Source organism: Mus pahari, chromosome 1 (genome assembly GCF_900095145.1).
Source record: "Mus pahari chromosome 1, PAHARI_EIJ_v1.1, whole genome shotgun sequence".
Classification (NCBI taxonomy): Eukaryota; Metazoa; Chordata; class Mammalia; order Rodentia; family Muridae; genus Mus; species Mus pahari.
The window spans coordinates 109,842,931-109,859,063 of NC_034590.1; the positions used below are offsets into that span (position 1 = coordinate 109,842,931).

A 16,133-nucleotide genomic window follows, 5' to 3' on the forward strand; every position below is an offset into this window, starting at 1 on the left:
GAAGCTTTACTGTTTCATTTTACCTGTTTGTCAACTAACCATCTTAATGCTTATGCTACCATGGTCCTGTTTAGAAAGTCCTTTCCTGTAACAATGGGTTCAAGGATATTCCATACTTTTTTATATATCACTTAAATGTTTGTGTCATATATTGAGATCACTGATCTACTTGGAGTTTAATTTTGTACAGTGTGAGAGATAAGGATATTATTTGATTATTCTACATGTAACTACCATGTTTGACCAGCACCATTTGTTGAAGATGCTGTCTTTTCTCTAATATTGTGTGTGTGTGTGTGTGTGTGTGTGTGTGTGTGTGTGTGTGTGTGTTTACTTCTTTGTAATAGGTCATATGTCCTTAGGTGGATGAATATAGGTCTGGGTCCTAAAATTACCCTATTATTTATATTAATCTATCATTTCTTCTCATGCATGTCATTTAGAAATCAATTAGTTATTGTCCATGTAATTATAAGTTTATTAGTGAGGTATAGGTAATAGGAGAATTCTATCAGACAGGAAATGTTTTTTAAGGTTTCAATAGTGTATTTATTTATTTATTTATTTATTTATTTATTTATTTATTATTTTCTTTATTTACATTTCAAATGCTATCTTGAAAGTTCCCTATACTCCACCCCCGCCCCTGCTCCCCTACCCACCTACTCCCACTACTTGGCCCTGGCCTTCCCTTGTGCTGGGTCATATAAAGTTTACACGACCAAGGGGCCTCTCTTCCCAATGATGGCCAATTACATATGCAGCTAGAGACATGAGCTCAAGGGGTACTGGTTAGTTCATATTGTTGTTGCACCTAAAGGGTTGCAGCCCCCTACAATTCCTTGGGTACTTTCTCTACCTCCTCCATTGGGGGCCCTGTGTTCCATCCAATAGCTGACCTTGAGCATCCACTTCTGTGTTTACCAGGCACTGGCATAGCCTCACAAGAGGCCGCAATATCAGGGTCCCTTCAGCAGAATCTTGCTGGCATGAGCATTAGTATCTAGGTTTGGTGGCTGATGATGGGATGGACTCCCAGATGGGGAAGTCTCTGGATAGTCCATCCTTTCATCTTAGCTCTAAATTTTGTCTCTGTACCTATATCCTTTCATGGGTATTTTGTTCCCATACAGGACCTTTTATCAAAAATGCCTTAGTTGTTTGTGATAGTTGTCTTAGGTGATAGGAGAGAAAACTGGAAGTGTTGGAAATGACAAGAAGCCAAAAATTATGAAACAGCTGATGACACTGAGAACATGAATTATGTTTCGAAAGCTATAGTTTCAGGGTTTGAAGACCAGATGAGCTCACTTAAGTGTACGGAACCCATACCTACAACTCTTAACAAGGCCAGGAATCTGTGGCTAGGTAGATGGTAAGCCATAGAGGAAAACCAACAACTGTTTTTCTACTAGCCGGACATAGGGTCAACATGACTCCAACTCTATTGCTATCTCATTGGATGAGAGAGGTAAGAGAACAAAGAGCGCCATTCTTGGCTCATAGCACAGGAAGTTACTGAGGTTCTTGCATGGACATAGGATAAAAGTAGGACAATAAGGCAGAGAGATGGAGCTGTGCTCTATAAAATAAGCAACTTGAAACACTGGGTAGGTGCTGTTTCTATTCATGGCCATTGAAAGCACAAAGGAACATCTGTAGACAATGGCAATGATTTCAGTTGTGGGTGTGATGACTTTGATGTTATAGTTTGTTGAGATAGAAAGACACCAAGGTACATTCTGTCTATAGGCTGAAGTTTTGAGAAATGCTCTCTGGGTTGATAGACGTGAAGTACATTAGCATCAAGACAGTTTCAACCGCAGGAGAATTCACAGGATTATAATAAGTAAAATGCAGATAATATATGCCTACTTGGTCATGGAGATGACAATTACCAGATTAAAATGGATGGAAGAGTCCCTCATCCAAATATGAGAGGAAAAAAGTGATTGAGAAGCCAGTAGGCCAGGTAGGAAAGAAGGCACAAGAGGGTGTGCCCACTCAAAATTTGCCATCAAGTGGAAATGCCTGCTGTGATTGGGGAGAGATACAGCTCTAATTCCAGCACTGTCAACAGAGCACGGTGTTTCCAGGTACTAAAGAAGGAAAGCACAAGCAGGTCCGGAGGGAGGGATGCTACACTCATTCCACAAGTTCAAGAAGATGAGGAGGAGCAGATGTCCCTCTTGATTCAAATCTACAAGGTGAAAGTTGCTAGGTGGGCAACCAAAATTTAAATATATGTGTGTGTGTTTTCAGATGTGTAATACAGATAATAAGAAAAATGGGCTTCTATGAAGAAAATACATTCACTTCTTTCTGGCAACAGAGAAGTTTGAGATGATAACATTTGGAAACCAGACTTTGAAGTGGTGAACTGTGATATTTTCTCAGAAACTGACACCAGTGAACCCAACACTTTCCATGACAATGTTGAGTCCCAACCAGACAAGAGTGACAGAGTTTGTGCTGGAAGGGTTCTCAGAGCACCCTGGTCTAAGAATGTTCCTGACAGGCTGCTTCTTGTCCCTCTACACAGTGGCTCTAATGGGCAACATTTTGATCATTGCTTTGGTCACCTCCAGCACTGGGCTCCACAGTCCCATGTACTTTTTCCTGTGTAATCTGGCTACCATGGATATTGTGTGCACCTCTTCTGTGATTCCCAAGGCTCTGATTGGCCTAGTGTCTGAGGAAAACACCATCTCCTTCAAAGGATGCATGACCCAGCTCTTCTTTCTTGTGTGGTCTGCATCCTCTGAGTTGCTGCTGCTCACAGTCATGGCCTATGACCGCTATGTGGCCATCTGCTGTCCCCTGCACTACAGCTCTAGAATGAGTCCACAGCTATGTGGGGTACTGGCCATGAGTGTATGGTCCGTCTGTGCACTAAATGCATCTATCAACACTGGTCTGATGACACGGCTGTCGTTCTGTGGCCCCAAGGTCATCACCCACTTCTTCTGTGAGATCCCCCCACTCCTCCTGCTCTCCTGTAGTCCTACATATGTGAATAGCGTTATGACTCTTGTGGCAGATGCCTTTTATGGAGGCATCAACTTCATGCTAACCCTGTTGTCCTATGGCTACATCATTGCCAGCATCCTGCGCATGCGTTCTGCTGAGGGCAGGAGAAAGGCCTTTTCTACCTGCTCATCCCACATCATCGTGGTCTCTGTGTACTATTCATCTGTGTTCTGTGCCTATGTCAGTCCTGCTTCCAGCTACAGCCCAGAAAGAAGCAAAGTTTCCTCAGTGCTGTACTCAGTCCTCAGCCCAACCCTCAACCCCCTCATCTACACATTAAGGAACAAGGATGTCAAGCTTGCCTTGGGCAGACGCTTGCCATCTTTTCCCCACTAAGTGGATATGTATATGTTGTTCTCCTGGTCTGGGCTGTCCCTAAACATGCTTTCCTGAGAGCAGCTACATGGAGGATATTGTGCCTATTACTGCTTTAGAAAACCATTTTCTGATTCAAGGACTGGATAATTTCACTTACTGCAACTCCCAAAACAACAAAATTCTTCATATGTAAAATATACAAAAACATAAAAGTTTTTTTTTCTGACCAGAACAAACCATTTTTAAAGTAAATTTTATCTAAATGTAAATTCTACAAACCTGGACTAGAAGATTTTTCGGTGACTAACAATGGTGATTCATGTAAAACAAAGCGTTTTTAACTAGTGCCACCATGTAAACAACACAGGACTTTATTCTATGACTATGTTAATGAATACATACTTTGTAAAGAAATTGGTTGGGTGGAATGGACACAGAATCTTGAGAAGTCTAAAGTTGAGAGACTCAGGTTCTCCATTTTATAACTTCCTACTAAGCTGTGGAAGTCAAAGCTGACATGGAGCAGAGATAGACTTTATGTTTCAAAGATGAACTCACATATGTGAGTCCAACTTGCTTAAGAGAATGATGATATTCAAATATGGGAAAGATTAATTATTTCCACAAATAGCTTTGAGGAAACTAAATGAATGTTCACTGGGAACCTGCCTGGCCTGGAATCAGTTGAAGTGGGACACAGAGTCAGACACGGGATTCGCTTTAAAGACTAATTGTCTCTGACCGTTCTAACTCTCTAACTCTCTAAGTATACTGAATGCTTGCAGATAACTTCTAAAAAGTCATAGAAAATATTCTTGGCCCATTCTGAGGGTTAAAAACTGCCTGCTTAGGTGTTTAACATCTGTAGCTTAATGGTGGGGGTGAGGGTGGGGTGGGAAGATTAAGTAAAGTAGCCTTTGTTCTCTCTCCACAGGAACTGCTTGGCTCTAACTTGCAGCCTGCTAGTTGAAGTCCCAGGAAGAAAGAGGGACACTTTATTTCTAAGTTCTATATCCAAAATGTTTTCCAAAAATTTTCTCTAAGAGAGAATCTCAAAAAAAAAAAAAAAAAAAAATCTCCCTTCTCTCTTTTTCCTTAGCACTTGTACATCTTTCAGGATGACATGGTAAAAAGTTTAACACAAGTTTATACATAAATTTAAATCATAAATTAAATAAGAAGTTTACAGCAGAGAATGTTTACATGCATATCCATTAAGAGTAAGTATCTGGCTAAACATTTATTATCTGTCACAAGCTCAACAGGTTCATTGAAAGTTAAAACCATAATTCTTGTGAATAAGTTATTATTGAAGTTTTGTATAGATAAACCCAGTCGAGTTTTTATCTTCTGTCCTGTACCTATAGTAATTGTCCTGTACCTATAGTAAATCATTAGTTCCCTTTTTATGACCTTTGCTTGATTGTTTTACAACCTCTGGAATGTGCCCTAAGTTGTAAATGCCTGATTTTTATCTCAGAAGCAAATAACTCATGACCCTTGAAGACTGGCAGAGTTCTCATTGTAGATTTAATATCAAAAAGACTTCATAGCAGTCCTATTATAAAAGGTCTTAATAATTACTAATATAATTTTAGGAATTATTGCAGGATCATCATTAAGAATTAATAAATCATCTATTTATATAGCATCACTACAAGACAGTACATCTTTGTTGTTCTGTAGAAATCTGCTCAAAAGGGTAGGCTAATACTTAGTGATTATTATATAAATTTAATAATAACAGGAAAAGCATATTAATAGCAAGAATCTTTCCTCAAATGTAATCTTCTCAGCTTTGCCTAAAGAAGCGAATCTGTCAAAACTTTAGAGTCCTCGGTGGAACCATTTCAGGAAGATCACCTGCTAATTTTTAGCTTCTCCTATATGGGCTAAGTGGAACTGTGTTACCAGACAGACAAACTGGTAACACAGATTAAGGACAGATTAAGGAGCCCCAGCAATTCTCATAATTGAGAACAGTAGGCATTTCAATCTACTCTCAACCAGGTTCCTGTCCTGGAGCACATGACCACGACACCCCACTAAGAGGACCATGCTATCTAGTCATGTAGCATAGAAACCCAGAGTTCTACATGCTAATAAGGTATCTAGATGGGCCAATAAGCTTCCCTTCCCAGGCAAGAGATATTTAATCTCTGGTCTACCTTAAGTAAGTTGTATGCATCTTCTTCCTGCCATGAATAAAAAGTTTGGCAAGCAAGGACTGTCTCCTTCATCAAGGACTGCTGGGTGGGGGGGAAGGAGCTTTCAACATATAAAGCCTTGCCACAGAAGGCTCCCTCTGCACCCTGGCACTCACCCTGAGCTAAGCCAGGGTGAGTGCCTGTACTCCCCCTAACTGAGCTCATCTCAGGCCTGACCCCCTTCTCAACTCCTCAAGGTTCCCAGTAGCATCTGGATGCCCAGGAGTTCAAGAACCACAGCCTCCATCTCCACCCTAGCCCCTGCTGTTTCTCACCTAGAGAAACATGGGCTGGGGCCCTTATCTTAGGCTAGGCTTCACCTCCCAAGCTGTGTCCTGACACTCCAGTGGTGAGGCAGAAACACACAACCTCACTCCTAGATGGCTCCTGGCAAATGTCGATTTGTCAAGGGCAAAGTGGAAGTCTTGCCTCACCTTATAAATAAAAATCATCAAAAAAAAAAAAAAAAAAAAAAGAAAGAAAAGAAAAGAAAAAGAAAAAGAAAATAGACAAAAATGCTAGGGTGCATTATATTCATACATCATATTCTTTCTCCTTCCACACAACTCCTCCCAGAGCCTACCTATCTACTTACCTACCCACCCAATTTGTGTCTCTGTCTCTTTGTGCCTCTGTCTTTATGTCTCTCTCTGTTTCTCTCTCTCAAAGTACAAAAAAACGACAACACACCCAAGCCAATAAAGACCAAAATGATATACCAAAACAAATCAAAAATCACAATACACACAATAGAGTCCATTTTGTATTGACAAACTACTTTTGGGTAGACTCTTAAAAGAGTCTGAGAACAGAAATAAAGTAGAAAAGACATAAGCAGGAAGGGGAAGTGTATCCGCATCCTCTGCTAAGATATTGGTAGAAAGAGAACCACGTGGTGAGAAGGCAGAATCAATCTCTAGCAAGTGCTGCCAAAAAAGATTCTATATCTTTTTCAGACTGAACCCACTCTTCATCAACTTACTTCCTTATTCTTCTTAAATGTTGTGCCACACCAGGACTATTTGTTATTTAATTAGTTTTTCATTCTTAGGACCAAAATATATTTTCAAAACATTTTCTGTGTCTCATGGTTTCAGAAGCTTCAGTTCACAGCCAGGTTTTGGCCTATAATGAGGCAAGGCCTCATGACAGTACAGGTACATGGTGGAAAAGCTTCCTCCCACCCACCATAGCAGCCCAGAACACATAGAAGAGGAAGACATCTGTGCTCAACTGACTTTAGCCTGGCCTTTAGCCAGGCCTTGACTAGCTGCTTTCTAGTCCAGTCCTTGGGGTGGTGCTGCCTTCATAGAGTGGATCACTTGTTTCAGTGAATCCTTTCTAGAAACCCTCTTACATGCATGTCTCTCTGGTCTCTTAGGTGATTCAGTTATGATGACACTAAAGAGTCATTTATCTGGGTCTTTTCACCTGTTGGTTTCTTTGACATTATTTACTTCATTGTTAAGTCATGTTTTTGTGCCATTTCTTTGTGCCAGTCTCATGACTGTAGCCTATAGGACAACTGATAACCACCCAAACACTAAGTATACAAATAGTCCCCCATACATATATATGCACACATCTCACAAATACATAATTTGGGAATTTTTATTATGGTGGTATGATGACTAAAGAAACTCCATTTTATGCTAAGCATCCATCCTGACACCTAATAGCCATTTGTCTCTGACTCAAGTTTCTGGAAGATAAGTCCCAGTACCTCTGACTCCTTGATTTCTACTCAGAAATCTACAATTTTTAACCATCTGCTTGTTATCATTTACTGAAAAAATTTGGCTTCTATAACTGCTTATGCAGATGTTCAAGTACTATTTTAAAGTCTCCTTGACTGCTTAATATTGGTAGAACTCAACAGCTCTTTAGCTTCTGTCATTTGCCTGTGCAGATATTCAGTGACTTCTTGGGGTTTTCACCTTTAAAAGCCTTTCGTTTCCTTCACCTGCCTCCAGGCTGCATGTCTCTGGTTTGGGTTAGAGACTGTGAACCTGCAGCAGTTTTAATAAACTTGGCTGATTTATAACATGAATTGAGTGAGTGGCCCTTTTTCCTGTTATATTAGATTCCATAACAGTGGGATAGACCTTTATGACATGTTAATAATATCTACAACATCCAACATGGTACAGCAATGACTCTAAATTTAAGCAGTCTCTATCTACAAACCCACTTTGAAGATGGGCAATAGAAGAAAAGCTTCAACATGAAGAGAATAAACACACCTGAGAAAACACAAGGGATAAATGATTCCATGCTAACAAATCAAAAACAGATGGGGAAACTCACACCAGCAAGATAAGCAGAATTGAAACCATTGCTCATTAATAACTCTCACCCTCAATCAATAGTCTCAATTGTCCAATAAAAAGACACAGGCTAACAGATAATATTTGAAAACAGGATACATCCTTCTTCTGTGTAAAGAAACACACTTTAATATCAAAATTAGATACCACTTCAAATTGAGAGGTTAAAAAGAGTTATTGCAAGCAAATGTAACCAAGAAGCAAGCTGGGCTAGTCATTTTAGTATCCAACAAAGTCGATTCAGACCAAAAATAATTAGAAGATGTGTTGAAAGACAGTAAGTGCCCATTGACAGAAAAAAAAATCCATCAAGAAGATAGTGTAATTCTAAACATCTGTGTAACAAGGACAAGGGTACCCATGTTAGTACAAGAAACAGTACTATAACTACAATCACATATTCACCCTGAAACAGTGATACTGAGTAAATTAAATACCCCACTTTCTAATAGACAGGTCATCCACACTAAAATTAAACAGAAATGCTGGAGCTAAATGATATTGTGAATCAAATCGACCTAGCAAATATTTATAAAACATTTCACCCAAACAAGAGTCAATATACCTTCTTCTTAGAAGCTCATGGAGCTTTCTCCAAAATTGGTTGCATATTCCAATAAAAAACCACATTTCAACAGGTAATAGAACACTGAAAGGGACCCGGCATCAAATCTGATAACCATGCATTAAAGCTGAGTATCAGCAATGACAACAACAACATAAAAGACATAAATTTGTGGAAAATCAATAACTCAATACTGATGAAAATTAAGATAAACAGTTAAAAGTGCTAAGAATTAAATGAAAATGAAAACTCAACATGCCCAAACCTATGGGACACAATGAAGGAAATATCAAAGGGAAGTATGTAGCACTACTCACCTACATCAAAAATAGAGAGACCTCCTATTACCAACTTAAAGGCACACAGAGCGTGAAAATCCTATAACTAAAAGAAAAAAATAACACTCCAAAGAAATACATGACAAGAAATAAAATCAAACTTGGTGCTGGAATCAATATAAAAGAAACCAAAAATGCAAAGAATCGATGAAACAAAGACTTGATGATCCTTTGAGAAAAATCAATGATTGATAAACCCTTCACCAATATAACTAAAAGGTGGAGATAGAAGATCAAACTTAGTAAAATTAGAAACCAGAAAGGAACAAACAAGGAAACCCAGATAATCATAAGAACATACTTTTAAACACCCCTCCATTGCTGGTGGGATTGCAAGCTTGTTCAACCACTCTGGAAATCAGTCTGGCGGTTCCTCAGAAAATTGGACATAGTACCTCCGGAGGATCCAGCAATACTTCTCCCAGGCATATACCCAAAAGATGTTCCAACTGATAATAAGAACACATGCTCCACTATGGTCATAGCAGCCTTATTTAAAATAGCCAGAAGCTGGAAAGAAATGTTCCTCAACAGAGGAATGGATACAGAAAATGTGGTAAATTTACACAATGTAATACTACTCAGCTGTTAAAAACAATGAATTTATGAAATTCTTAGGCCAATGGATGTATCTGGAGGATATCATCCTGAGTGAGGTAACCCAATCACAAAAAAAACCTCACATGATATGCACTCACTGATAAGTGGATATTAGCCCACAAACTTAGAATACCCAAGATACAATTTGCAAAACACATGAAACTCAAGAAGCAGGAAGATCAAAGTGTGGATACTTCATTCCTCCTTAGAATGGGGAACAAAATACCCATGTAAGGAGTTACAGAGACAAAGTTTGGAGCTGAGATGGAAGGAAGGACCATGCAGAGACTGCCCCATCCGGAGATCCATACCATAATCAGCCACCAAACGCAGACACAATTGCATATGCCAGCAAGGTTTTGCTGAAAAGACCCTGATATAGCTGTCTTTTGTGAGGCTATGCCAGTACCTGGCAAACACAGAAGTGGATGCTCACAGTCACCTATTGGATGGAACACAGGGCCCCCAATAAAGGAGCTAGAGAAAGTACCCAAGGAGCTGAAGGGGTCTGTAACCTTATAGGAGGAACAGCAATATGAACTAACCAGTACCCACAGAGCTCGTGTCTCTAGCTAAATATGTAGCAGAAGATGGACTAGTCGGCCATCATTGGATCATTGGGAGGAGAGGTCCTTGGTTTTGCAAAGATTATATGCCCCAATACAGAGGAATGCCAGGTCCAGGAATAGGGAGTGGGTGGGTTGTGGGGCAGGGCGGGGGAGGGTATAAGGGACTTTCGGGATAGCATTTGAATTGTAATTGAAGAAAATATCTAATAAAAAGTTGTTTTTAAAAAAGAACGAAGCTGGGCGGTGGTGGCACACACCTTTAATCCCAGCACTTGGGAGGCAGAGGCAGGGGGATTTCTGAATTCAAGGCCAGCCTGGTCTTCAGAGTGAGTTCCAGGATAGCCAGGGCCACACAGAGAAACCCTGTCTTGGAAAAAAAAAATGTACTTTTAAAATTGTGTACCCCAACAACTGGAAAAATCTAAAATAATAATAATAATAATAATAATAATAATAATAATAATAATAATAATAATAAATTTCTTGATGTATGCCACTTACCAAAGATCAGATAAGCAATTTACAGAGTACTACCAGCATGTTAAAAAGAATCAACACCAATATTCCTCAAATTATTCCACAAAATAGAAATGGAAGGATCATTGCTTAATTCTTTTTACAAGACCACATGATAGCTAAACAACACAAAAACCTGAAAAAAAAGGAGAATTATACACTAATTTCCCCAATGAAGATAGGTATAAATTCTAAAAAAAAAAAAAAAATTGCAAATAGAACCCAAGAACACATCAGAAAGGTCATCAACCTTGATAAAGTAGGCTTTATCCCAGAGGTACAGATGTGATACAACATATGTAAATCAATAAATGTAATCTACCACAGAAACAGACTGAAAGACAGAAATTATTACTTAGAGCCAGAAAAATGTCTGACAAAATTCAAACCTTTTTTTATAAGAGTCCTAATGAGACGAAGGATAAAAGGGACAAATTTCAAAATATAAAGGTGATCTGCAGCAAGCTCACATCCAACATCACACTAAATGGAGAAAAACTCAAAAGTATTTCCACCAGATCAGGAACAGTACAAGGGTACTTCTTTTTATGGAGTAGTCTCTCCATAGCTGTTCTGTAGTACTTGAAGTCTTAGCTAGAGCAATAAAACAATGAAAGGAGATAAAGAGAATGTACATAGGAAAGGAATAAGTCAAAGTATCCTTATTTGCAGATGATATAATTATTTGCCAAAAATACTGTTAAAACTACATGAGGCCCCAGGGAGTGGGGGGGCGGCATCCTCTTGGAGACATAGTAGAGCAGACAGGGAGGGGGACAACTGGTCTGTAAAAAAATAAAAGTAATAAAAAAAATGGTATGAGCAAATCCCTACAGCTGATAAACACTTTCAGAAAAGTTAATTCACAATATTAACATGCAAAAATCAGTAAACTTCCTATATAACATTGACAGACTAGGAAAGAAACCAGGAGACAACTTCCTGAAAAGAACACCAATGGCTCAGGCACTAAGTTCAACAATTAATAAACGGGACCTCATGAAACTGAAAAGCTTCTGTAAGGCAAAGGACACCATAAATCCGACAAGTTGGCAGCCTGCAGAATGGGAAAAGATCTTCATCAACCCTATGTCCAAAGGATGGCTAATATGCAAAATATATAAAGAATTCAAGGAATTAGACACCAACAAACCAAATAACCCAATCATAAATTGGGGAACAGAGCTAAACAGAGAATTAACAACAGAGGAATGTTGAACAGCTGAATCTTCAACATCCTTAATCATCAGGGAAATGCAAATCAAAATGACCCTGAGATTCCACCTCATACCAGTCAGAATGGCTAAGATCAAAAACTCAGGTGACATCACATGCTGGCAAGGATGTGGAGAAAGAGGAACACTTCTCCATTGCTGGTGGGATTGCAAGCTGGTAAAACCACTCTGGAAATCAATCTGGCAGTTTTTCAGAAAAATGGGAATAGATCTACCTCAGAAACCAGCTTTACCACTCCTGAGCATACACCCAAAAGATACTCCACCCACCATACCACAAGGATATGGGCTCCAATATATTCATAGCAGCTTTACTCATAAGAGCCAGAAACAGAACAACTTAGTTGCCCCTCAACCAAAGAATGGGTACAGAAAATGTGGTTCATTTACACAATGGAATACCACTCAGCTATTAAAAACAATTTGCAGGTAAATGGATGAAATTAGAAAATATCATCCTGAGTGAGGTAACCCAGATATAAAAGGACATGCATGGTACGTACTCATTTATAAGTGGTTATTAGTCATAAAGTAGAGGATACACACACTAAAATCCACAGACCTAAACAAACTAAATAAAAAGATTGACCCAAGCAAGGATGCTTAAATCTCACTCAGAGGGGGGAAAATAGTTATTGGAGACAGATGGAGAGAGGGAACTGGGTGGCATGGGAATGGGGAAAAGGGAATCAGAATCAGGTTTGGGGAGAGACTAGGAGAGAAGGCCAGGAGAGAGAATGGAAATCTGCAGCTGGCAGGGATGGGGGGCATCTCTAGGACATGTCAGAAACCTGGGATGGACAAGATTCCCAGAAGTCTATGGGAGTTACTCTAGCTAAGAATCTTAGCAGCGGGGGATATGGAACCTGAAGTTGCCACATCCTGTAGCCAGGCAGAACCCCCAGTGGAGGGATAATGACATCAACCCCATAAAATCTTTGACCCAAAATTTCTCCTGCCTACAAGAAGTGCAGGGTTAAAGATGGAGCAGGGAACTGAAGGAATAGCAAACTAATGACCGGTCCAACTTGAGAGCCATCCCATGGGCAAGAACCAATCCCTGACACTACTAATGATACTCTGTTATGCTTACAGACAAGATCTTAGTATAACTGTCCTCTAAGGGGCTACAGCCAGCACCTCACAGAAAGAGATGCAGAGACCCACAGCCAAACATTGGACAGAGCTCGAGGAGTCTTGTGGAAGAAAAGGGAGAAAGATTGAGGGACCCAGATAGGATAGGAACCCAACACAACTGGCCTGGACCCTTGGCGACTCCCAGAGATTGAACCACCAGCCAAAAAGCATACATGGGCTGTCTCCTACCTTCCCCCCCCCACACACATGTAACAGATATGCAGTTCAGTCTTCATTCGGGGTGTGCCAACAACTGGAGCAAGAGCCATCCCTAAATCCGTTACCTGCCCTTGAATATTGTTCCTCTAACTAGGCTGCCTTGTCTGGCCTCAGTGGGAAAGGATACACCTAGCCCTGCAGAATTCTAGAGCTTTCTGTTCTTTTGTTAATTTGCTAGTAGGAGATCTCTACAACTTTTTACTTAGATATGTAGTGCTACGTATGTTCCTCTTAGCATTGCTTTCGTTGTGTCCCATAATTTTGGTATACTGCGGATTCATTTTCATTGATTCCCAGGAAGTCTTTAATTGATTTCCTTATTTTTGCCTTGATTCTGCAGTCATTGAGCAGACAGAGAATGGAGGAAGTTAAGCTAGTTTCTCCTTCCACCTCGTCCCATTCTTGCCTGTCTACAGTGCATGCCAAGGAACTAACCACACTGGAGATGGGTTACAGCTGCTCAGTGAATCCTTTTCAGAAAACATTTACAAATACTCATAGAGGGTCTCCCATCAATATTTTTGGAGATTAGTCTAGTCAAAATAACTGTGAATATATTAATCATCACAGCCATGGTTCACTGACCCAGTCTTGTTTTTCCTGTTATTTTCCCCCATCCTGTTTACCTCATCTTATTATTATTTTTTTTTTTTTTGGTTTTTTCGAGACAGGGTTTCTCCGGGTAGCCCTGGCTGTCCTGGAACTCACTCTGTAGACCAGGCTGGCCTCGAACTCAGAAATCCACCTGCCTCTGCCTCCCGAGTGCTGGGATTAAAGGCGTGCACCATTACGCCCGGCTTTACCTCATCTCTTAATCATGTATGCTGTTGTTGTTGTTGTTGTTTTGTGTTTGTTGCCATTTCTTCTGCATTAGTTGCATGACTCTCTACCACATATAGACAAACACCACAGTGGGTTTAATGCTCAAAATGCTCACACCAACATGAACTCATCTGAAAAACTCTTTATTTCTGAGCTCCTCATGCAGTGAAACAGAGCTCGTATCAGTTGAACATTACAAACAACATGCAGTGTTGAATAACAATAACCTGTGAAGAATGGCCATGTCACACAAAACCCACCCAGCAGGAGAAATGCTGAGGTACAAATTAGTTATGATTTAGCAAATCTTTGCAATGGCATTGGGTCTGAGAAGAGGCCACCATGCTAGTGTCTAACTCCAATCTGACATCTTTGTGTCTTGAGATCAGAGACATTTCCATAGAGATCCTAGGCCCCCCACACCCAGCCCTAACTCAGTTTGTTTATTAGAGTTTCCCTCCTTCAACTATTAAATGATCCAAGCACTGGTGTAAACTATGAGATAAGAATAAGAAAGATGAAAACAGTCAAATCAGGCCAGCAAATGCTCAGAGCGGATGTGATACGGCGGGGGTGGGAGCAGAGGAAGTCACGTTTCTCTATCTCTTTAAGCATTCACTTGCAGCCAGTGCCACAGAGGATCAGGGAATATTAAGTAGGTCATTAAAAGGACTACATGCAATATTTAACTATATTTGGTTCAGTCATAGAAACATCTTAACATTTAAGAGCATTGAACTTATAAGCACACACTTTTATGTATGAAGTAGAAATGGCTAAAGCTTACTAAAACATCTTGTAGACAGCATGATTTTCTGTATACAAACGTTGGACAGCCATCCCAGGCTATAACTTAGCCTGTGCCCTCTGGAGTCAGATGATACAGAAAAAAAGGTTTGAGCTCCTTGCCGGCTCTTCTCCAAGAGTTCTTAGAGTTCTTCTTCAAGCTCAAAGTCATCAACGGGGAAATAAAAGTTTTTTAAAGGATGTTTTGAATTCCTTGTTTCTCAGGGTATAGATTAGAGGGTTCAGAGACGGGGTCACAGTGGTGTACGGAACAGCAATGACCTTGTCCAGGAGACCAGCAGTTCCTAGGGCTGGCCGGACATAAGTATATAGAGCAGTAGAATAATAAAGGGTGACCACAACCAGGTGGGCAGAGCAGGTGGAGAAGGCACGCTTCTTGCCCTCAGCTGAGCGGATGCGCAGGATGCTGGAAATGATGAAGGCATAGGATGTCATTGTCAACAGGAAGTTCAGGCCTGTCAGGAACATGTCTGCAATGACAGTCATGACGTTGTTGATAAAAGTGGGACTGCAGGACAGTATCAAGACAGAAGGGATCTCACAGAAGAAGTGTGCAATGAGATTGGAACCACAGAAAGACAGTGGCAAGACAAGACAAGTGAGCACCAAGGAATTGAGAGCTCCAGTGAACCACACAAAGGTTGCAAGGGCCACACAGGCCCTGCCACTCATGAGGGTACCATAGTGCAGTGGCCTGCAGATTGCAAGGTAGCGATCATAGGCCATGGCAGAGAAAAGCAGAAGCTCAGAGCCCAGGACCCAGGAGAAGACAAACATCTGTGTGAGGCATCCCCCATAAGAGATGCTGTTCTCTGCCACCAGACTCTGCAGGACTTTGGGCAAGACAGTCGCAGTGCAGATCACATCCATCAGGGCAAGGTTGACCAGGAAGAAGTACATGGGAGTGTGGAGGTTGGGACTGCTGTAGATGGTCGCGATAATCAGGCCATTGCCAACTATGGCTGCCACAAACAAGGCAAAGAGGAGGCAGAAGAGAACATCCTGGATCCAGGGATCATCAAAGAAGTTTTGCAAGATGAACATGGTTATAGCTGACTGGTTCCCAGGAGCCATGGGAAGCACCTCTAGTCTCAAGATGGGAATTGCTCAAAGAGCCTTTTAAAGTTCAGGAAACAATCAACTCTGTGTAATGAGGAACCTGTTATGCTAAGGAAAAAATGGTTTAGTTTTATTCTCATTCATGGCTCTCAGGCTAATGAAAATAGCAGGTCAAAGACATATACTACACAGACTCAGTCTGTTAACATGGGTGGACCCTGAAGGAAGGATTTTGAGCAAATTGCTTCATACATGCTGCAGCTCATCCATCAAGGAAGGAGAGATTGCCATGCTTGCGTGAGCCAACCAGGACATAGTTACTGAAGAGTGCTGTGTGGCTGTAGGGAAGACACGTGTAATTATGAAAAAGCTGAGGAAGGGTGA

General features: G+C 40.6%; 2 protein-coding genes across 2 annotated transcripts; one reads left to right on the forward strand and one right to left on the reverse strand.

Annotated features, from left to right (window-relative positions):
- Positions 1-2,410: 2,410 nt before the first annotated feature.
- Positions 2,411-3,393, forward strand: LOC110328119 (olfactory receptor 13A1-like). The gene has a single exon (XM_021207491.1). It carries the CDS (start codon positions 2,428-2,430, stop codon positions 3,364-3,366), a length of 939 nt encoding a protein of 312 aa, XP_021063150.1. The 5' UTR covers positions 2,411-2,427; the 3' UTR covers positions 3,367-3,393.
- Positions 3,394-14,840: 11,447 nt separating this feature from the next.
- Positions 14,841-15,764, reverse strand: LOC110335284 (olfactory receptor 13A1-like). The gene has a single exon (XM_021217367.1). The coding sequence runs from the start codon at positions 15,762-15,764 to the stop codon at positions 14,841-14,843; it is 924 nt and encodes a 307-aa protein (XP_021073026.1).
- Between the last annotated feature and the right edge of the window lie 369 nt (positions 15,765-16,133).